Source organism: Periophthalmus magnuspinnatus, chromosome 5, assembly GCF_009829125.3.
Source record: "Periophthalmus magnuspinnatus isolate fPerMag1 chromosome 5, fPerMag1.2.pri, whole genome shotgun sequence".
NCBI classification, from domain to species: Eukaryota; Metazoa; Chordata; class Actinopteri; order Gobiiformes; family Gobiidae; genus Periophthalmus; species Periophthalmus magnuspinnatus.
Genome location: NC_047130.1, coordinates 1,839,864 through 1,863,273, shown reverse-complemented (window position 1 = coordinate 1,863,273; position 23,410 = coordinate 1,839,864). Strand labels below are relative to the sequence as shown.

Here is a 23,410-nt window from a genome sequence, read left to right as displayed (position 1 = left end):
CTCAGGTGGTGATCTGCTCTTGTGCGTTTTAACGTTGATGTCAACCCCTAAATCTGATTAAATCACGTCTTTACTGCTTGACTACAACTTTATTCTTGTAAAATTACGACTTTTCTGGCTTCGACTTGAATGTCGAAATGTTAAGACTTATATTTTATATAATTTATTATTTTAAACGTGACCCTTATACTCCGTCGTAGTTTTATATTAAGAATGTGTAAAAAAAAAAAAAAAAAAAAATCTTTTCGACGTCTTACGTCATTACGTCAGCCCTGGTGCGGAAGAGCACACGTGCGGAGTCAACGCGCAGAAGGCCAGAAATATCACTTGGTACTTTTATTTCTTATTTTTCCCTTACAAATTAAAACAGTGTGGATTACGTGTGTTTACCAGTAGCTCTGTTGAAAAAAGTGTGGATGTTGTTGGATCTTTATCTGTGACGCTTTTCTGTTAAATAACTTGTGTCATTTTACTGTTAGCATAGCAGCTAGCACAGCCACGTATCACCGTTTTCTTTTACTCTTTATATGAATTCTCTTCTTCCTTTTCCCCGAACAGAAGTCATTTCCTCCTCATCATGGCTGTCAGAGCTGCGTTTGAGAAAAATAATGAAATCGGATGTTTTGCTAAACTCACAAACACGTACTGTCTGGTGGCGATCGGAGGAGCCGAAACATTTTACAGGTATTTATTTACTTTATGAGACTGAGGAGTTAAAATACAAAACATGTGTTATATTTGACTGTATCTGGCTATATATTTATCAACCCTCTGATGTAATGATCATGTAACTGCAGCTGAGACACAGTTCAGACTCAGAATTATGAGTCATTCACATTCTCTATCTTTAAGAATATGCTTGAACTGTAATGGATCAGATATTTTAGAAAGCTGTTCAGAAAGTGTATTTATTTCTGTTTGTCCAGTGTGTTTGAAGGTGAACTGTCAGAAACCGTGCCAGTAGTTCATGCCTCAATCGCAGGCTGTCGCATCATTGGCAGGATGTGTGTTGGTAGGAGTTTTGTTGATTTGTCCTATTTTTTTATTGCATGTCCTGTACAGAATTTGATATTATAATGTATTTTTTGTAGGAAACCGCCATGGCCTTCTCGTTCCTAACAGCACAACAGATCAGGAGCTCCAGCACATTAGAAACTGCCTCCCAGATCCAGTGAAAATTCATCGAGTTGAGGAGAGGTTGTCTGCTCTTGGGAACGTCATAGCCTGCAACGACTATGTGGCACTTGTCCATCCCGACCTTGACAGAGTGAGAAATGTGTTATATTTTACACTTGTATCGGCTTAAATGTTGTAAATTCAATGGAAATCTTCAATAACATGAAGAATGTCCATGTAAGAGTTGAAACTGGCCTTGACAAGCGTGTGTTCTTTTATCAGGAAACAGAAGAAATCCTCGCAGACACACTAAAAGTAGAAGTTTTCCGACAGACCGTTGCAGAGCAGGTGCTAGTTGGCTCTTACTGCATATTCAGTAACCAAGGAGGTCTAGTCCATCCCAAGACATCCATAGAAGATCAGGATGAGTTGTCCTCCTTACTACAAGTTCCTCTTGTGGTGAGTGGCGAAACGATTTGGATCAGTGGCCAAAGCAAAATATCAAACTGATTAAGTGCACTGTTTGTATATTATGTGTGCGCCTTTGTTTTAAATGACATAAGAAGTTAAAATAAGTGTTTTTAGAGTAATGAAAAGTACACTGGATTTTGTATGTAACATTAACACATGTAATTGCTTTCTTTAAACTGTTGAATGTCTTAATTTCAGGCTGGCACAGTGAATCGGGGGAGTGAAGTGATCGCAGCCGGAATGGTGGTGAACGACTGGTGTGCTTTCTGTGGGCTGGACACCACAAGCACAGAGCTGTCTGTTATTGAGAGTGTATTCAAACTGAGTGACTCCGTACAGCCTTCAGCCATCGTCAACAGCATGAGGGATTCACTTATTGACAGGTAAAAACACACTTTTAATTTGGCAGAACCCACTGTCCATTTGCTTGCGTGGTGTGGTAAGATATCGTTTTCTCTTGTTTCAAAAGTCACCAATGTCTTAGTAAATTCTCTATGCTCTCACTTATATAAGATGATCCTTTTATTGTCTGTCATGGGTGAAATTTGTCTTGGGACAGGGGGTCACACGCTCAACACGGAAAAAAGACAACATAAACACGTACAAGCAACATGCACCACTGAACAGCCCAGAATAACCTTGAGTAATACACCATCAGGGGAGCTTTAAGTCACTCTGCACCCAAACACTTCAGTCGTATGTTCTATTAGAAATGGTGAAATACTGGTGAAGAAAACAGGAAAAACAACAATAAATTGAGAGTTGTCAACACAAGAGACATTTTCCCAAGTGGCTCAAGTGGCTCACGTTGTTCCTCATGATACACACAGGAAATGTGGTTCTATCTGAGAGAAACTGGAGCTTTTGCCAGGACTGTGTAATGACAACATGACCCACACTAATCATGTCATTTTTCTGCATGATTACACGTGTCTCATTCCTAAATAGAATGTACATGCAGGAAGTGTAAGTTTTAGGATATTAAATGTAATACAATTGAAGGGTCTGAGTACAGTATATTTAAGTATTCAGGGTAACAATGTACCTATAGATTTGGGAAATGTTATAATAACCTCAAACCAAATTTTGACCATTTTTATCCTTTGTTTTTTCTTGTAGCATGGCGTAAACCTGGGAAACCTCTGCAGCAGATTCAAGTGACCATGTTCTTCGCTGTGTGATCCAAACACTTTCATTAAAACATGCCTTTATGTAAATGCAGACAGTTTTATGATCACACGTCTAACAGCTGGATTATAGTCATGTGACATTAGACGCTGATGTGTGGGGTGTAAATGAACAAAACAAATACTGTGGTGGAACTGTGTTTTATGTTCTGTAGTCTTTGTCACTACATACACTTAGCATGTACAAGACGGATTGTAAATTGTGTAAAATAATGATTCTTCTTTTGCACAAAGCCACAGTCTAAAATAATAAAAGTTTAGGGGATAATGCTCCAATCAATAGTTTCACTGAAAAGGCAAAGCCAAACTGGTTGTGGGTGACAATATGAAATTTCTGAAGGAGTTTCTCTTGTATAAAATGAGCTTTTGTCTGTTAACAGATGGACTCTTTTCAAATAAAAATTCATCTTTTTACATGTTGGTCAGTCTTTATTTTTTCAGTTGATCAAATAGTGCAGTTAAGAAAGCACCGTGTGAGATGCACATGAAAATGATTTAAAACTATAAAATGTACTAGTACATACACAAAAATGATTTTTAAAGGCAACTTTTTTATTGGCAAATGCTTTGAATAAAGTAGCAATGCATCTACTGTATATACAGAACACTTTCAAAGTGTGACAGTATAAGAAGCCTAAGACAATTTGTAACACAGCTTGATTATAGGATCCTTTATACACAATTTCAAACACACTTATTTTCAGTTTTTGGTATGGGGAATCTATAAAAACTAAGAAAAACAAACAACATGGTTAAATCTATAGCACACAGTAAAAAAAAAAAATCTGCTAAATTTGTAGTGCATTGCAACCTGCATTTTATATAAAGTCTTTCAAACAAAGTAGATGTGGTGGAAGAAAAAACAATTTTACTGAACATACCGTAATTTGAAAAAGAAAAACATGTCGACCCCATGCCCCTTTTTATTAATTTATGTGCAAAAGAAGCTCATTCATTTTCTACAGTAAATACATTGTATTATGTCTAATGTTCTATGCTAACACACACACATAGCCATCGTACAAGCTCTCAAACACAGATGGGAGAGAAGTGGGGCTCACAGTGCAAAGAGCAGATATTTGAAAGCACCTCCACTCAGATGGAAAGCTCCACTACAGTTTGGGGAGAGATGCCTCCTCTATATAGTGTAATCATTTAAACATGTAAATGTGTTAACAACAGCACGGCAGAAAACAACAGCTAAAAATGAAAAATATGTCATTTCCAAAACATCAACGTGTGATCCTCATCGCTTTCAGTATAAACAACTTTCTTATGGTTGAGCATAACAGTATGAGTGGTGGTGTGTGCATGTGTGGCCAACAAGTGGCGATAAGGTGATTTGTGCTCAAAAGGCTAAATATACATGAACTGCATGGTAATGTGCAGCAGCATTTGGCTAAAGGAGCTAATCCTAATGTCCCTTTATTATGACAGAGCAGTTTTTAATTTACTAGTTAAAGGGGGTGGCTTTGAACAGGTCGACTATGACAACAACATAGTGTGTTTGGACCTGTTGAGGTGTGTGTAGGGATGGGACGATATATTATAATATCGCTAATTGCGATCAAAAAGGTCCACAATTAATCGTTTGTGGAATTTTTAAATAATTTTGATCATTGCACATGATTATAATCGCCTTTACGGCACCAGAAAGAAGGTGAAGTTTGATGTGTGGAATTATTATGGATATTAAAAACAAGACCAACAAGATGAGCCACCGATCTGCAGAGGCTGAAGGAAAAAAAAATACGTTTCTTTACAGACGCACATTTACGACACAACCATCTGCATCGTTTGACAAACCGAGCCGAAAATATCCATCATAAGAAACACACCAAGAGAAATAAACTATTGATGTAGTTTGTGTTAGTTTGGATTTGTGTGAATAATGGTACGTGTTTGTGTCGACTTTGCTATCGCTAGGTTAGTGCTAGCTTAACAGCCTTTTGCACAACTGATGCCTGATGCAGCATGTCCTTTATCATGTCTTTTATCATGTCCTTTATCGTGTCCTTTTTTGTGTCCTTTTTCTGGGGCTTTCTCAGATTGGTTCATGTGTTTTTTATAGTCAAGAGTTATATAATTGACATATTTATTATTTAAACATTGTTAATTTCACCAAAAAAAGCAACAAAGGTGATCGCTCAGACGCCTGCTAACTGTCTGGTAATTGATGTTTTAGTAACTTTTAAAAAAACTATAAACCTTGGTTAAATAATTATTGTGATAATATCATTAATTGTGATTATTTTGGTCAAAATAATCGTGAGTCTAAATTTGAATATCGTCTCATCCCTACGTGTGTGGGGACAAATATTGCACACAAATGAACACAAATAAATCAGGATTAAGGTAATTCTTTCAAAGCCTGATTGTCAGTGAAGCAAATACTAGACTTCAGGCTGACAAAATGTAAAATTATACTGAAAATGAGAACAAACTCAACTAAATCTACAGTAATAACTCAAAAGAAAAAAAAGTATACACATGATAAAACAACTACCTACAGATCTCGCCTGGTATTAGAGTTGTGGTAATAAAAAGTCACTGAAACTGTTCTGTTGTGATGGATTTGTTTGCACTTCATAATGTGCTCAGTTGCTAAGCTGTGATGTTTTTTATGCCTAGCTTGTAAATTAAGTGAACTGGAGAATTTAGTGCAAAATGAAACAAAAAGCATAAGAATAACTCAAACTGACGCACATGATCCATCAGAACGTCCTCTAGTGTTATTCAGTTGTACTTACTGACCAATGCTAAGTGGGTACAGGCCTTAACTCAATGGGGAAAGCTAATGTGGGTCAATGGAGCACAGTGTACAGGATCACGACATGTGGTGGTTTTATGCCCCCAGCCCCTGATGTCTCCTCCAGACCCCACCCTTGATCATTACTCCTCTCTAGCACCCAAAGGTCTCCTGCGAGGCGTAGACCATGTAGAGGAAGCCGTCCTCGTCACGCTCCTGCTCGTAAATCTCAGAGATTGGAGTTGACACAGACACCATGCTGTGCTGGTTCACCAGTAAGAAGAAAGCCTGAGTGGGGTTCAGCTGCAGACGGCGTCTGGCAGGAAGAAGGAAGACAAGATTGATGTGCCTATGTGAATATTGTGGATGACTTTATATTATCTTTATGGGTCTGTTGTCACTGCTCCATACAACACTACATTAGTGTTTGATATAGTAGGATAATGTGGTGTAAAATGGTTGTTTTCAGTGTAAAGCCCTGTTTAACATTTAGTCCAGTGCACATCAGGTTTGGATTTCTAATGTGAGGACAGTTGGATTTCTGCCTGTAGGTTGTGTCCTCTTTATGAGCGACAGCTGCATTTTAAAATCAGCTTTTACACTACATTTTAAATCTTGTCCAAAGTTTTTTATAATGTATTAAAGCCCACTTTCTGGTTTTGGATCTTCTTTTGTTGTTGGTCAGTTACAAGGGGTTGACTGGAGTGTAACACTATCCGTGGACAGCTTTAAATACACACATACCACACATACGTTCAGCCTAATAGTATTAGCAGTTTTACAGCTTCAGTTTCTTTTGTAAACTACCTGATGATCTTGACAAGCTCACTCATGTTGACATGGTCTGGTACCAAAAACTTTGTCTTGTCCAGAACTGGAAGTTGCTTCTCCCCCTTATATCTCTCAATAATTACCTGTAAATGTCAGAGAAGAAAATGCATTCACTACCAACAGATACATTAGAAAAGCACTTCCCTGATTGTTTTAGAGATTTGGTGATATATTAGTGGTGCTGGTGTTAGTTTAAGGAGACCAAACACATCAGTTATTAGGCTGTAACATTACTTGCAGTGTAAATTATGGTAAAATATGTAACAAAGAGAAAAAAGTAGCTTGACACTCTTTCTGAATAAAAAGGTGACTTACAGGGATTTTATTTGGGTGCTGCTCCCGGATTTGCTGGACCTCCTTGCACCGGTCAGCTAAAGGGAACAGGTAAAACAATTTTATAACCAGCTGTTAAAACTGACAACATGACACGAGATACCAAACAAAATGCTGCAAATGCAAATTTCTTGCCAATCCCAGAAAACCAGGGTCATGGACAAAATGGCTCATCCTTGGTTTCTGGTTACGGAAAAAGAAAGACTGAAGAGTTTGTATGTTTGGTTCGTTTCAGTATTTATGTTGTTTGTACCTGTATATTCTTTATCTCTGATTGCTGAAAAAGTCTGAGCTAAGTCTTAACACGGATAATGTTCAAAGCTCAGAGGGCACTGGGGGAATAATGATTTGAATAGTCCCTTTGTTAAACTGGGATGTTTTGCTCAGTATTGTGTGGCAGCTATTTTTTAGCTATTGATGCAAGAGATTCGTCAAATCTACTGGCATAGTGTCATACTTAACCCGATGTATCTTCTTGCAACTAGTAAATTCAATATTTCGTCATGAACAAGTTTATTGACAAATCACACTCTACAGCATGTGAAAAAGAGCTAGCACAGGGTTGTTTGTGAATGTTTTTTTTTAAATCTGGGTCACTGAGAATACAGCTATGACTGCCTCGTACTTCATGCTTTTTATATCTTTATTTGGACTAAACTCTGCTTTATTCTGAGCATTATGTTGACAGTGACCAGTCCCAGGCCACATATTATGCAATGAACGCCTCCCTTTACCAGCTCAAGGACTACAGGCATCACATTACAGCAAAATGCACAGAGCACGTGGACTTGGTTAATGTGCAGAGACATATAAGAACTAGTAGGTTTCGTTATGCAGACATCTAAGGCTAAATGTGATTAAATTCAGCTTCAAGGTGGATGTAAAAAGGGCAGGCATCAGGAGCTTCATAAACACCAGAGCCACTGTTTGTGACCTTGTTTAACTGCCCAAGCTTTTAAGAACTACTGCACGGAATCTAATCCCATTGCATACTTTTTTACACTTGATTTAAATGATGACTACATTATTTAGACACTTGTAACAGAATATCCCGGATCAGATCTATTAGTTCAAAGCTGCAGTTATTACTACGAACAGCCATCGTTGTGTAAGATGCAGAAACAGACACGGTAGTAAAGCGTAAAAACATCTGAAACAAGTAAACAAGAGGCTAGCAGGCCAGCTAGCTCTAATGCTACTAGCACCTTCACATCCCACTGCTGAACTCTTACCAAATGTCCTCCTTTGTTTGAAGGGTCTGTCGGACGGCATCGCTGTGTGTAATTACACAGTTATTACTCTATGAATATCCTCTTCTGTCCCTGGTGTATAATGGAGAATAAAAGCGCAGATTCCGTGTATTCCTGGTCCGCGGCTCGTTGGTCTCAAGCCCAAACAGCTCTGGACAAACAAAGCAAGAAAACCTGCCCCTGACGTCATACGCTGTCTTTAAACAGGACGTGCCTCTGACGTCACGCGCTGTCTCCAATGGCGACGTGCGGATCATTCAAATAAACTCCTGAAATTACTTAAATCTGTCTGTGCCAAAAAATATATATATATATTCAGTTCCCAAGTCATTTTGTTTTAATTTTGGTTTTGTAATTTAAGTATAATCTGCTCATTTTTATGCCTTATTAAAGCTGTAATCCACATATTATTTGTTCATATGTCATTACCTCTGCAAGATATTGTAATGATAACGTTTAATAAAAAAAAGGAAAAAAAAGAATAACTGGTTCATTTATATCTGTATAATTACACAAACTGGTGCTTTTGTTCATTAGTTTAATTTACTGTACAGCCTTGGTCCTCCAGCCTCTTCTTCTGTGTTTTTGTTTCTTCTTCGTGTGATCTTGCTTTGCCCTTAGTATAAATTCGGGGTTTTGGTAAGTATCTATTGTAATCCCGTGATTAAAGTGTCCTTTTGTTATTATTTTTCCTTTATTTACATTTGTAATTATATTTTACTTTATTTAAGTTCATATTGAGCTGTGATGTTGCTGTTGTTTTCATTTATTCATGTGAATGTGTGCGGGGAGATGCTAACACTTATCTTCTGTATTTTTGGACAGTTAAATAGCGGCACATGTTGGGCCTATTTTGTGATATTGTATATTTTTATATTGTATTACAGTATTTCCAGATTAAACGGAAAGTGCCTTCAAAAGTTCCCGCTGTGTTTCCACCGGTCACACGGGACTGTGCAAAACAAACATTCCAGGGAGAAAACCCACAAAAAAGCAGGCTGGAAAATAGGAAAAAAGACTAAATAAAGTTGGAGTATATTGCCAGACTTTTCTTGAGAACCTGGCACTGATATTTAACGGCCTTTATTACAAAAAACTCCCCGCACTACGCTCACATCCAGTCAAAGGTGGCGCTGTAGATCAATACTTTGGTCTGTGTCTTTAAATCTGGTCTCGAGACCAGACGAGTCCCACGTGATCCGGAAGTAAGTGTTTGTTACGTGAGTTTATTCCTTATTTTCATAAGGTTTGAGAGCTTCTTAAAAAAAACTATCCAAATCCTACACTAAATTGTGTTTTTCTCAATGTATTCGTTTCATAAATCTGTGAGTATGAATGTCGTTTGAGAAAGTAATCTTTTCTCGATTGTAATTGGATCCCAGTAAGCCACGTGACCACACTGAACCGTAAACGGGTTTCAGATGATACGTTTTTCTCTCAAATATTAAACATTACAAGTTGCGTAAATGTTGCCTGTTTAACGTATGTGTTTATTCAAGTCAATGTGTCTTGTTTTGAAAGTGTTTAATTGACCGTGTTTTTTTTACACCATGACGGACATTGGCGTCACAGAGAATCAGACCTTCTCTCCAAACGAGTCGAGGTTATCGCTTCTCGGCCTTTTGGCTAAGATCAAGTGTAGTATCTGTTCTTATCAGTTTAATATCTGATACGTCCCCTACCCGGGGACCATATATTAAATTGATTTTTGGAACTGGGAGATGGAATAGGGGCTTGCTCCGTCCACTCCACGCATCGACCTGGTATTGCAGTACCTCCAGGAGCGGTGCACCCCCTAAGTATGTGAAAATAAACAATAAATGAATAAAATACAGTTCTGTTAAATTGATGCATGCATGGCAGTTACCCCCTGGATAAGAATGAACTGATACTGAAATTGTGAATGACTCACATTTGACATCTTGTCTTCTGCTTTTATTCAGTTATTCTCCTCATCTCTTCTTCACGTTCACTCTGGGCTTCCTCAGATCGACACTTTGTCAGGATCACTTGACCAAATGTATCCACACACACACAGATGACACACGCAGGTCACTCACACACTGGTCTCACACACACAGGTCACACACACACACACAGGTCTCTCTCACTCACACACACACACACACACACATACTCCTGGACACGGCCGTGTCCAGGAGTATCTGACCAGAACTGCAGACGTGCCTTGGACCATCAGCCAAACGTCTTCACTCCTACAACTTTTTGTCCAGTGACAAATTTAACTTTTGGCTTTAACTCTTCATCTCCAGTGTTTACCAAAAGATGTTCTCATACATGTCCTATTTCAATTATTTATCGTGACTCATGGAAAAAAAAAACAGTGATTTTGATCTACAGTGAACCGATCCTCACCGATTAAAATGTTATTTAAAAATGTTATTTAAAGTCCTGTCCCACCCAAGACCTGCCACTTTTAGAAATGTGACCAAATGCACAGTCATAGTTCACATCCAGAGAACATTTTATTCAACATTTTATTCAACATTTTCTTAAAAACTGACGTCTTGTTTAATACAGTAATCATTTGCTTTTGCACCGTCGTCCTGGTGGGTCTGAGAGCTTTGTAGACAAACTTTATGTAAAATAAGAATATATCAGTACAGCAAACCAGAGAAATAAGAAAGAGCCATTAACTTGAAACATTTACAAACCTGATTGCCTCGTATAACGTATGTTCAAAGTTAAATTCACAGTGACAGAGCAGTGACTTTAGTCTTTAGCCTCCACCTTAACTAGAGCAGAGTGTAAACATGAGGTACAGAAATATATGTATAAATAGAAGTATTATAAATAAAGAGGTTTGTTCTCTCGTTCACACAGAATATAGAAGCTCTCAGACCCGACAGGATAAAGGGATGGAGCAGTGTGTCCTGGTTATGTCAGATAGTCGGGGTCATTGATTAATGTGTGAACGTCTGGCTGAAAAAAGAATCCCAGGCTCAGTATCCTTCTGAAGGCGCCCGAAGAGGCCTCGGCCTGGACCATAACATTTGGGAAAGCAGCAAAAGAAAACAACAGATGACATGAAAGTGAGTCGATGGTTGAAATGAAAAGCAGAGCGTTTAACGCTACAGAGAACATGCAGATTTAAGATGAAACACGTGAAGCCTTTAGGAGGGACACTTGGACTCTGCATCTCTGTTTCACAGCCCAGCGTCGTTGTACGTCGGCGTTGTCACCTTCAAGATACTCTGTGCATTCTCCTCCACTAGAGGGCGCCACTTGACCTCTCCTGTGAGCAGCAGGTCGTCTCCATCCAACGCGTCAATGAACTGCATCTGTACAGAGTCAAAACAGCAGCATTTACATCAGCTCAGTGCTGTTCAGGGTCACATGGCCTTTGCTCCAGAGCAGGAACTAAATAAAAGTTTAATCACACAAAAAAATGTAACAATTTTCAGTATCAAGTTGTTGTTGTTTTTTAACTTAATTGTTTTTGGCATTCGATGTGTGATTCGATGTGTGATCCACCAGCTAGTGCTAGTCACTCAAACAATCAATCTAGCGCCAACTGGTGGCCTGTGCAGTCATGACAGGACAGGGCCTGGTCCAGCGCTGAGCAAACCGCTGACCTGGGCGGGACTAAGCCAATGCAGCAGTGCTGGTGTCTGTCAATCAACTGTAAGGGACAATCTGATTGGTCAGTTTTATCACTGGGGCAGCGGTCTGCAGACACAAGACACAAGGACATTTATGAACATGTGACCTCCAAAATAACAACAAATCTGAGGATATTCATATTTATGTGATGTCTGACAAAATTAAAATCTAAAAAAAAAACTGAACTGTGATTTAATAATGTAATATAATCATTAGTTTTACATGTTTTTGTTGAAGTCGCCATCAGTAAAACTCTACTTTTTACCGTCCTGAGCTGGACTCTTTTTTAGTTATAGAGGCAGTTTAAGGCGTCAGACTAATGTCTGAACCTGGTCATTTTACTAAAACATAAATCTTGGGATCAAATCAGGTTACTGCAAATTTGAGCGCTACATAAATTACTTGAATACTGTTGTTTATTTGCTACTTTTTCCCAACACACCTCAGTCACTTCATACTTCCATCTTTCAGTCAGAGCCAAATCAACAGGTGCTGATGGCTGCATTGAGAAACCAAAGGGCTTCTTTGTTCAGTAAACTACATCCTCTCAGTGAATGAACATTTAATACAAGAAAATGATACAACATGTAAAGTTACTGTATCTCATGTCAAAATGTGGTCAGTAATTTCAATAAACAGTTTACAGAAATGAGGCCTATCACGTCTGTGTGAATAATGAGTTAAAGGAGCGTGTTTTTGGAGGAGCGGGGCCTGGCTCTTCACGCGTTTCTGTTTGTTTGGGCATAAAGTCAATGGCACAGAGGCACTTCACCTGACAAGCTGTTTACCTTCCCCGTGTAGAGGAGCAGGAGGCGCATGCAGACCCAAGAGCATGTTCTCAGGCCACGACCAGGAACACAACAGTAGATCTGTTCAAACGTATTCTACCTCAGAGGCCGTTTAGATTGACACGACTGCAGGGGATTCACAAAGGCTCTGTGCCATATTCACATAAAACATCACAAAACAAAGATCATTTTCATCGTGACAAAGCACTGGCTCACTGGATTAATGTTTGCTGCACAACATAAAAGCGTATTTTCTTGGTTTGTAATTACGTTAACGCCACCACACTCGAAATCAAAAGCTCGCTGGATCACAATCAAAACTTTGGTTGATCTCGACGATAAGACGAGCGCATTTTAATCGCTAGGTCTAAAGTTTACGGCGGTGCGATCGCGTGGTCCTGAAGAACAGTCGCCGCTCACCTGTTTGGGTCAAAGTCACAGAGCGCGTCTTTCCATCTCCACGTGCAACTCGAGTTTCATGAGTTTTGACTAATCGTCCAGTGTCTCTTTCCCTCCTGACTGAGCACTGCCGCCTGCCCCGCTCTCCCTCTCTCATCCATCTCTCCACTCCTTTCTCTTGTGTTTCCCATCATCCCATCAAGTATTGCTCTCAACTGCAGCCATTTCGTATCATTATAATCCAAGTTAAGGAAAGTAAACTACTATTTTCTCAGGTTTTACGAGTCAAACTTAAGACCTAATTTAGCACGTGGACATCGCATACGTTTCAGTCGAGAGCAATAGTCTGAATCTGCACGTGTTTCTTCTGCTGGTGGTAATGTGCACGCGCTTTTAGGCTTAATATATTTCACATTATTATTGGTCCTATCAGCACAAAATAAAACTAAAGTGATCCAAACACCCTGCTCTTTGTGCTTGAAGTCAAGACGTTTTCAATCAGATGAAAGTCGATCGAATTGAAAATCAAGATCGATCGATATGAGGAAAAAACGGATTCTTTTTTTCGCTCACATTGCCCAGCTCTACTCTAAATAATAGAACATTTACTGAAATCATCTGGTAAATATATGAGTCTAAACACGTCTGAACATGTTTGAGTTTAGAGGCGGGACACACACGATCCTGAGGTGGTTTTTGTGTCATTCGTGTGTCGTTTCTGACGCAGGACTTTCTCCTCAGAGTGACTTTATGACCTTTGACCCTCATGCAGGTACGTGTGAGCGTGTAATCATCAGACCCGGTGTGTCTGACATTAACGACAAGCAGAGAGCGTTCAGGTTGAGACATATGCGAGTATTCGATGTAAACACTAAAAAAAGGAAAACCAGAGTTAAACAAAAAGCGGCCCACGCGGCAGATGGAGGCCTGCAGGTGTTTCCAAAACCAGGAGTGTTTTCAATCACACAGAGGCAAAGAAAACATACAGCAAAGTGCAGGGAGGGGTAGGGGTGAGTTAAAAGTTTCGGAAAAGTGCTCAGTGGGGGTGGGTGAGGCGGAAATGGGTAAATGTGAAGGGTCAAACTCTGTAGAAAACTGCTGACATCACCGACTCACACGGAGCGTAACGGTAAAACATCACAGTTAACACTTTTCCAAAAGAAATCACTGACCAGGAGCTCAATCCTCACCCCTGAAAACGCTTTAGCACCAAACCAGTGTCAAAAGGTTTGTTTAAAAATGAAACGCGATGGTGCAGATTGGTAAAAGAAAGTGGCACACACCTGTTTGCGCACGTACTCCACCATGTGCTCGAGCTGTTTGGGGTCTTCACACTGGCAGTTGAACAGGTTCCTCCACAGAGCTGCAGCCAACACGCTGTCATCAGAGAGGATTCCCTGTGAAATTACAAAAACATAATCGCATTAATCATCAGCGCTGCACAAACCGTCTATCGAACCAACGCCACAACCCCCCGTCGGACACGTTTAAAGTGGGAAACGTGTTCATCATCTTCGTAACTTCAGACTCTCACCTCATCATATCCAAATATCGCTGCATAGAAAGTCTCGGTCATCGCCTTTGTGGCTTCTTTTCTTTGGATGGCGTCGATCTGCAGAGCAAAAGCACAGAACGGTTAGCTCTTCAGACGTAGAGTAAATCCGACGTGTCCGAGTCGATGTACAGTGACGTGGACTGAGAAGAGGGAGGTGGTGAAAGCGAATCACGCGTTAATCGGTCGAATTACAACTCTAAACGATGATCTGTGTTCTAAGTTACACAAAACTAAACTTTTTTTAAACTTCTACCATGTTGTTGAGGTGTCTAGCATCAACAGGACACAAAAATAGCATTTATATTTTCATTTTAAGTCAATTATCCGTTAAAAAAAGCAGCCGTACTTTTCATACACACACGGCAAACTGAATTACATGGTCAACAATGTCGTGGCGGTGAGACATGTCGTCGTGAAGTTCAGGCAGAGACGACGTGGGTCATTTACTCCGTGTTCATAATTGCTTGCGCTTTCACGGCTCCTTTCCACAATTATCATGAAACCCGAGAGCGACTCCAATCACCGCTCCTGCTTGTGACTTGTGCAAATACAGAAGCCGCTGATGCAGGATTTCGACTTGAACACTGCGTGGACGTCGTGCCCGTTTAATCCGCAGAGGACGGCGTTTTAAAAAGGAAAACACAACACGAATCCAACAGGAAAAACATACATGCGCTTTTCACGGCCTGCTCTTCCAGAAAGTCGTTAGTTTTAGGCATTTCCTGAACCACACAGCATCAGGTGAGAACTTTTTTTTTGTTCCAACAACTTATTTTTATATTTTTGTTGTCACGATAATATGATTTCCAATTTGATCCTACAGAAAACGCTCGATACTCCAGACTAATTTCAATACCACTTGTTGAGACTTGTTCAAATCATTATCTACTTTTGGATATTTCACAATTTTTTACTAGTCTCTGTACTTTTGACAACTCCATTTTACCCACGTGTTCATGATTCTTTACTATTAAAACAAATAAAGTTGCCATTTTTGCAAATTCAACGGTGCTACTGACATAAAAGTTTCACCAGATAAAGGCAACCGAGAAGAAACCAACCTATAAATATTTGTGCCAAAATTGAAATGACTAAAGGAAAAATACTGAACGCATGAAAAAGTGAGGTGCAAAAGGCATGGAAAGTCAAGACACAAGCAGAAAATTACAGATTTCTGAACTTATAAACGTCCCTGTAAGCTCTGTTGAGGCTAACGTTTGGAAAAAGGAGGGAAATAATTTCAAAATTTCTGACAGAGGAGAGAAAATAATGATCAGAGAAGTCAAAGAGTGCGCGACCGCTTAAGAGAAGCTTCAGGAAGATGAGGAACCAGCAGATACAGCCATTTAAATAATATAAAGACTATTACGTTCATCCACTACACATGGCTGCAGTTTTTATGTAAAATCTTGAACCTCTCTGAAGATTTGCAGCACGAGACTGAAATACTGGGAGACTACAGCCAGATTTGATTGAACTTGTAGTTTGGAGGTCAAAGTTCCTCAAGTTCCCACAGTTTGCCTCTTTTTTTTAAACTCAGAGCAACAGATTCATCCACATTCCCTCGGCAACTTGAACAATCAACTTTCCAAAAATTAACAGACTATCGGTATAAAACAGTTGAGCAAAGATAAATGAAAGAAGTCACTGGACGCACTTGGACTTAAATGTGAAATAGCGTTGAAAAGAGTGTAACTTTGGACTTGAGGTAGTGCAAATCTGACTCTTGTGTTTTTCTTTATGACCGGTCTGCGCCGTTTGTGACGAAGCAAAACGAAACCAAACAGGCTCCTCTAGTCCTGACACTGCTGTAGATGGTTATTGTCGATTCTAGTTGTAAATCTTGATCGATTCTTTGCACTGGATGAAGAATTCTGACATTTTGTGCCAGGCAATAAGAATATACAGAAAATATACCTTAGCACGCTGACCAAAGTTCACATGGGCAGCTGTGAAAACACCTGCAGAAAGAGTCCCTCACTGCACCTCCGCGCTCCACCCACAGCACACGCGCACACACCGCTGAGCTCACCCAGCACAATGTCATTTCTCATCTCTGACCTCCTTCTGTCACACAAAACCAAATGAGCAAAACTGAAGGGCTCATTCTGAAACGCCTGCTTAACCTTGGCTCGCGCTCAGCCGTCCTGCAACGTTCACATCAAGGACAAAAGTTAATTTTAAGGTTCATGACATTAAGACTGACGCACGGTAGGAGGCAAAGGCAACGTGCCGATTTCCAGCGGGTAACGGGACCAAACTCTGCGCTAAGATTTTCACAGATGCTGATTGGAACAAAAAAAACAAAACAAAAAAAAGCCATTCTTGTTTTTAATACAAATACTTAAACCTCTTAACGATTCACAGGTTTCAGCTTCTGTTTTTTGCTTTTTCCCCATTCAAAAAAGTACAGTAATTCATTTTAAGTTGTTAATCACTATGGCAACAGTCTTAATTTCTCCTCATTCGGAAACCCACAGATATAATCTTCTGCGTCTCCAAGAATAAACCACTGCATAATCGTATTTTTAAGGGAAAAGGCTTTGTTTTCTTATAAATGGAAAAAAAAAAAAAAAACATTAGCTGAATTTGTGTTTGCTTCTTCATCAGTTTTGAAGATAAATTCCGCGTGGAGCGTGGCCAAACTAAACGAAAAACCCTGTTAAAACACCATTTCCTACAGTTCCCCTCTACTTTCTGGTTATGTAAAAGAGTTCTGTGTGGTGATATTTACACAGCGCTGGCTGTGGCTGCTCTATGTGACGTCAAGAACACAGGATTTGGTGAGAGGCTTAAGCACAGGTTGACTTTTTAATTTCTTGTTTTTATATGGATTTATAGTGCCTGCCATTTCCAATAGTAAAGCAAGTGTGCTGGCTCATTAGAGTAATGTTTGTCTTCAACAATTAAATGTCAAGAATCTACGCCATGTTTTTTGTAAGTAATCAGCTTCAGTTAATTCCAGGTTTAAGTATGACAAAATGTTTTCAAATGCCCAATGCAGCAAAGCAAAAACATAAGTCAGTGCTGGTCCAGTGACAGAGAATAGAGGAGCAGCTCTGTGGGCACAGGGCTGCAGCCAGGACAACTCTCTCGGGACTTGGCTCCACGTTTGACTGGAGAAAGACTGGCACAAATACAATGAGGCGAAACCTTACACAAACCGAGTCTGCATCCTACGTTGCAAGAAGCAGCACGAATCAAACTGAGTGCAATTCTGAGGTGCGGTTTCAGTAATAATTATATTTACTTAAGAGAGTGTGACAGACATTACATTAGGTTGTATAAAGTTTATAGAAGTACACTGCATTGGAGGCAGAAGAGGGAGATGTATAAAACAATAATATACCACAAGTACTGAGTTGAAGAAATGCAAATTCAGAATATTGACCGTACGATAAAACTGTTTAAAAACCCTACAAAAGAGAACAAAATAAACAAGGGCGTGACACGATGTTTATGCACTTTTGCGGTTCAGTTTATGGCCCATCCACTTCGTGTGAGACTTAAACCTCAATCACAACAGGTGGATGATAACATAAACCAAACAAAACAACTCGCACGCACCTCAAACGGAAGATTCTAAAGAGCCATCAGCTCTAACATTAGATTTTAAGTGATAATGGCACAAATAAACCGATCTGCTTTTGTGTAAAGTCTTCAGGAAATATTAACTGTATATTTCCGCTGATAGACTCGCGGTTGTGGACTTTCCGTTACTGTAACTCCTCGACCAATTGTGCTTCGTGTAAATTCAAACGGCGTCTCAAAAGCAGAGGCATGAGGCTCTTTAAATATGTTACTGTCACTGTGGTAATGCGCTTACGATGTCCCTCACAGACGACCAATCAGAGCGCAGAGTCAGTTAAGGCAAAAGTACATGCTGATACTTCATTTAATATGATTTTTATGGTTAAAAAAAAAGTCTAAGCAAGATATAATGGTCTATAATGTCCTTAAAGAGAAGACGCCTCTGCTTTGAGACGCCATTTGAATTTACATGAAGCACAATTGGTCGAGGAGTTACAGTAACGGAAAGTCCACAACCGCGAGTCTATCGGTGACGACAGCATTCGACGCTATAGAGTTAAACACTGACAAAAAAAGGGGCTTCATTACAGCCGTTTCAAATTGTCATATCTGTTTGTTTTTTTACCAGTTTTATGAAGGACAGAACTGACTCACCCCCATGATTTTGCTCCTCTGCTCTACGTCCTCCCACATCGAGTGAACAACATAACGGCACATGTATTTCCCCTCTCGACCCTCCTGACGCATTCGCACCAAACACATCCTAAAAGCAAAGATAAAACTGTAATGAGCGCATGGGTTTAACTGAAAACTGTACACCGCATAATGCTAAACATCAGCCACTTACCAAACATGTAACTGTGCAACCAAGAACCAGGAGTTAAGTGTGTCTGGGAGCGAACATTCTGAAACACACAACAGAAACTACATCACACACAGAATGCACTTTGAGCCCTCTTGACAAGTGATAAAAGTCAATAAAACAAAAGGAAAAACATGTATAAAATGTGCCAGATTTGGTTATCTGTCACAAACTACAAATCTTTGAATCCCAGAACTTTAATCGTGTAAACAATCGATCAGTTTAGTGTCACTTACTTTCAAAGAATTCATCATAATTGACTCTTTCTACACAGCACGTGTACATTCGCAGGGCAGCTATCTTGATTTTCTGCAAAATAAAAATGAGAGAAATATTGACAAAAGGGTAAAATTGTTGCTGTTCAATCTACGAGCACTTATTTAGTTTTCGAGGTCCATCTCAGGTCAGCAGCTTTTGTCCAGGACACACAAATTATAAAGAGAATAATGATGTCAAAACAAAACCCTGATGAGGAACAAGACATGAGGTCAGTGATAAAGAAGAACTTTTGGTCCAGCTCGCCAACCTTTAGCGTGACTCTTAAAATGACACAACAACCAACATTCCTGTTCACAGACGTAAGCCCTGTTCAAAAAGCAGCCAATAACTGTAACAGAGTAAGGCTGTGGTCCTTGGCATGTTCAGAGGAGATTGTGATGTAATACTGTTACTGCCATTTTCTACATAGAACACATATTTTATTTGTTTGAAATATAAACTTTTGCCACACCCAGCACCATCTCTACACAAGGGGCGTGTGACATTTGTGTTAAACTATTACATACAGTATACACTTATCTTAAAGGCAAACTAAACACCTCTGCCAGAGCTCACTCCAACCACAATCTAATTACAAAAAACTGCGGCAAACTTGGCACTGCCCCGAGGACTGAGGGAGCGGGACTGTGAGTGTGTGTGGGGCAGGCAACTGTAGAATGGACACAAACACACGTGACTATGCCTGTGCTAATGTGAATGAATCAATAAACAAATCACACCAAATACAACTTGAATGAAATGAGATTGGGAAACAACTATGGGTAAAAGCTCTAAGAAGTGGGTTTTGCATTACAGGTCTGGTTTAAGTAATACAGTTGAGTTGTGACTCGTTTCCACATGTTACTAATCCTCCATCTTGTCATAAGCAAAAATGAAAGATCTGCATGTAGAGTTTCATTAAAGTACTAAGGATTATGAAAAAATGTGTGTTCCTCATTGCACAAAGGTAGATGAAGAACTTGACAATCATTTATAGCTGTGTCTTAGAACAGCAGGTTAACAAATGCATATCTTTTACTTAGCATTAACATTATAACATCAAAGACAGATTTAGTAAAGCAGCTATTCCATTCCGTGGCATTCAGAGTTTGTTGGAGAAGCTCTCACTCAGTGTCTTGTTAGGGCACCATGTTGTATGCCCAGTTGTTACCCTTTGTACACAGGCCGGGGGCCCGCTGCGCTGACTGCAGAGAGTATGTGGTGTCTGACAGTCTATGATTTAAGCCTCCCACTGAGAGACTCGACCTCATCGCTCCTGTGACCAGCTCTCACATAACTGTCCTTCAGATTCTTCACTCTGAACACTGTAAACCCACTGGATGCAACTGCAAACAGTCACCGAGACATAAACTTAAATGCACCGGAGAGATTAGACAGATACTTTGAAGAAATTCAACAGAAGTACTTAAATCTTTCCCACTTGTCCATGTGACTCTCATAAACCCTTTGGTACATGGCTAGTGTTCACATGCATGGCTTTGAGAACGGCTTTTTCAGACAGAGAAGTGAAAAAGAAACGACTTCTGCACATCTTATCCACTGATGCACACAGCTCTTTACTGCAAGTTTCTGATTGTTAAAATGTTTTACTCTTCTATACAGAGAGCAGGCAGTAGTCACATTTTGTCACAAAGTGCTGCTTTTACAATACACTTCATGGGGGTAAGAACTATTTACTGAAGAGAAAAGGAGCTTTAAAGTAGTTCTTGTCTAGCCAAGAATAATATCAAATTTTTTTCTCCTAAATCGAATCTTCCCTAACACATTCTCCGGGATTTTGTAGCTCAGCAGAGGTCAGCACAAGTGCACACAACAGGGCTGCCCACAGGCAAAGACTGGGTTAGATTTGCGTCATCAGCTTCTGTACTACGCATTTAGGACCTTTTAGGAACAGCAGGAGCATCTGCTAATGTGTTAGCCCACTGCTACCATGAAGCTCTAGTCATCAACAATATATATTTTAGGTGCAAAAATCCAGCGCTACAACCGTGCAAGAAGAAAGTATTTAAAAGTGAGAAAAACTGACAAATGAAAACAAAACAAATTACTCACCCATTTGTTGTACTTGAGAGGTCCTGTAAAGCCCATGGCCTCAATGAGCTTTGTAAAGGCCCCAACTTCTTCTTCTGTGTGTTGGGGAGTTTGTTTTACATGAAGGAGCTGAAAGTTTCACAACAAAAAAAGCTTCACTAATAAGTCCTTAATAAAACTGTGTCTGTGCGTGTGGTGTCCACTAAATATCACAGGCTCATTCTCAGGTCATGGCATCACACACCTGGACACTGTGGCCTTTACTGGATGAGTGCAGCTGCACAAATTAATACTGACCTATTCTACAGAGTGTGTGGTTTTCATGAGCTGTCAGGTTTGATGCAACTTTAGTAGTAATCAAAATGATGTAATAGTCATTATAAGGGCTTCTGTCAGAACTTTCAACACAGAGACATCCTCCTGTAGTTAAACGATGTGCTGAGTACCTGAGAGGTGCTGAGTACCTGAGAGGTGCTGTGTAGTGTCCGACATGGTGTTAAGGTGGAAGGGGAAACTCTGGTAAGTTGGTATGCAACAGATGCTCGAGCAAAACAGCCTTCTTCCAACACCTGAAAACAGAATTTACAAGTTATAAGATCAACACATAATGATGAAGTTTATGTGACAACCTGAGCTTGTCAAACTAGTCGTGATTATTTATGTGTTAGTGTGTTCATATTTCTTTCTACATTAACATTTGAAGGACAGTATATAAATGTAACATTATAGTGTTCTAAACAGGAGGGTGTTTGAGTTCAGGGTCATGGAGCAACTTCAGAGGAAGATCATCTTAAAACTGGGACAAAGTATCATGTCAAATAAACAAATAGAGCACGTGATATTTTCTGACACATGTCTTATACTGTAAATACTGTACAAACAAACTGCTCTGCTGCTTTGGCCCCGCACATGTTTGTTGAATGATCAAGTTCAAAGTGTCGTCTTAACCCACTTAAATCCCATTAGCAGCTAAGCTAATATTAGCATGTTAGCACGTTACCTTTGCGTACGCGCCTCTAGACACAGTCACATTAAAAATGCTTTTTACGGCAGACTGCAGTGTCCGCCGAAACATGACTCCACAGATCCAGACACAGCCACAATCCCGCGGCTTCACTACAAAGCCTCAAGTTTAGTAACGCGAGTCCTTCCCCTCCTCCTCCTCCTCCTCCAGCAGCAGCAATGTCAACGAGAGTGTGCGCCGCCGAGTGCGGTCCGTGCGGAAACACGGGCCTGAGGAGAAAGGTTCCGCCTGCGTGTTTCAGCTGCAGGGAGGATTAAATACACTACTGCGGCGTTAGATTTTTCCTAAATATATGTAGCCCTTTAATATCACTTATATAACTTGAAGCTTAATACGTTTTCAGCTGAAACCCTGTAAATCAGCTCCAGGTCTAGTCTGTCCTACTTGTAAACTGACACCAGGGGCTCACAAGTTTAACACACTTCTCCAAATAATAGGCACCATTGATATTTTAAGTCTATATTATAAATCAGCGGTTCACAAACTGTAGTAGGCCTATTATAGAGGTATATTCTATTCAAAACTGACCCAGGGGCGTCTCCCAGGCTTGATGCAAATGATTTAAAGATATTCAAACGTTTAGATTTTGTATAGGATATTCTGCACAAACTGGTTTAGAAACAATCATTTCTTTTAAAAATATGTTGAATTGATTCAGAAAAAGTGAGTCAGAAGAAGTAATCATTCAGTGTATGAATGGGGAATTGATGAAACTACCAACAATGCATCTATCAACAGTAAATTAGAACTGAACTGTGTTTCGCATCGTTCAAGTTCAAGGCCTGTGGGCCATTTTAACCCAGGCTTTTTCTATAACTTTGGGGTCATAAATCTACAACACTAATGGTCATCATTAGTAAATACATTTTAGTTGACCTTTCTTGATGTGTGTAGTATGGAGTTCAACAGTGACTCGCTCTGGTCCCAGACCCGCATTTTACATTCATTTTTCCCATAGACTTTTTGAAAAACTCAAATATTAATAGTTTAAAGACATCATTGGGTCTAACCAGCTATGTGGTAAACTAATATCCATAATGCAATCGGTTTAAGTCTAAAAATCTGATTTAAAACACAAGATTCAGCAAAATGTTTTAATAAATTATCAGTTTATAAAGTTTCAGAAACAGATTTTTAGTAAAAATATGGGTCTTGTGGTCATTAGTTATCCTGCAGCTGGTTTATTATTATTTATTTATTTATTTATTTTATAAAGTTTATGGGAAAATGACTGAGAAATGTGTTACTATTGAGCTCCACTGACGCTGAAATGAAACAAACTCGTGTTATCATTTTTCAAACAAAAATGTGAAGGGAAATTGCTGCACTTGGGTCATTTTACACTCTTTTCACATTTGTCCGACACGTACAGTAAATCTC

General features: G+C 39.6%; 3 protein-coding genes and 1 non-coding gene across 4 annotated transcripts; 2 read left to right on the top strand and 2 right to left on the bottom strand.

The window, feature by feature from the left end:
- Nucleotides 1-263: 263 nt before the first annotated feature.
- eif6 (eukaryotic translation initiation factor 6) lies at nucleotides 264-3,183 on the top strand. The gene is made up of 7 exons (XM_033966206.2): nucleotides 264-330; nucleotides 559-684; nucleotides 927-1,012; nucleotides 1,092-1,267; nucleotides 1,399-1,575; nucleotides 1,786-1,970; nucleotides 2,707-3,183. Exons 2-7 carry the CDS (start codon nucleotides 578-580, stop codon nucleotides 2,714-2,716), a joined length of 741 nt encoding a protein of 246 aa, XP_033822097.1. The 5' UTR covers nucleotides 264-330; nucleotides 559-577; the 3' UTR covers nucleotides 2,717-3,183.
- A 125-nt stretch (nucleotides 3,184-3,308) lies between these two features.
- map1lc3a (microtubule-associated protein 1 light chain 3 alpha) lies at nucleotides 3,309-8,126 on the bottom strand. Its single transcript, XM_033966208.2, has 4 exons — nucleotides 7,920-8,126; nucleotides 6,670-6,725; nucleotides 6,331-6,437; nucleotides 3,309-5,839 (listed from the first exon to the last, which is right to left on the bottom strand). The coding sequence occupies exons 1-4, from the start codon at nucleotides 7,957-7,959 to the stop codon at nucleotides 5,677-5,679; spliced, it is 366 nt and encodes a 121-aa protein (XP_033822099.1). The 5' UTR covers nucleotides 7,960-8,126; the 3' UTR covers nucleotides 3,309-5,676.
- A 1,417-nt stretch (nucleotides 8,127-9,543) lies between these two features.
- LOC117371712 (U2 spliceosomal RNA) lies at nucleotides 9,544-9,734 on the top strand. Its single transcript, XR_004541464.1, has one exon. It is a non-coding gene; the product is annotated as a U2 spliceosomal RNA (small nuclear RNA).
- A 659-nt stretch (nucleotides 9,735-10,393) lies between these two features.
- Nucleotides 10,394-22,260, bottom strand: LOC117371355 (ubiquinol-cytochrome-c reductase complex assembly factor 1). The gene is made up of 9 exons (XM_033967018.2): nucleotides 22,007-22,260; nucleotides 21,471-21,575; nucleotides 21,028-21,135; nucleotides 18,933-19,005; nucleotides 18,682-18,739; nucleotides 18,489-18,597; nucleotides 14,283-14,360; nucleotides 14,032-14,145; nucleotides 10,394-11,239 (listed from the first exon to the last, which is right to left on the bottom strand). Exons 1-9 carry the CDS (start codon nucleotides 22,079-22,081, stop codon nucleotides 11,105-11,107), a joined length of 855 nt encoding a protein of 284 aa, XP_033822909.1. The 5' UTR covers nucleotides 22,082-22,260; the 3' UTR covers nucleotides 10,394-11,104.
- Between the last annotated feature and the right edge of the window lie 1,150 nt (nucleotides 22,261-23,410).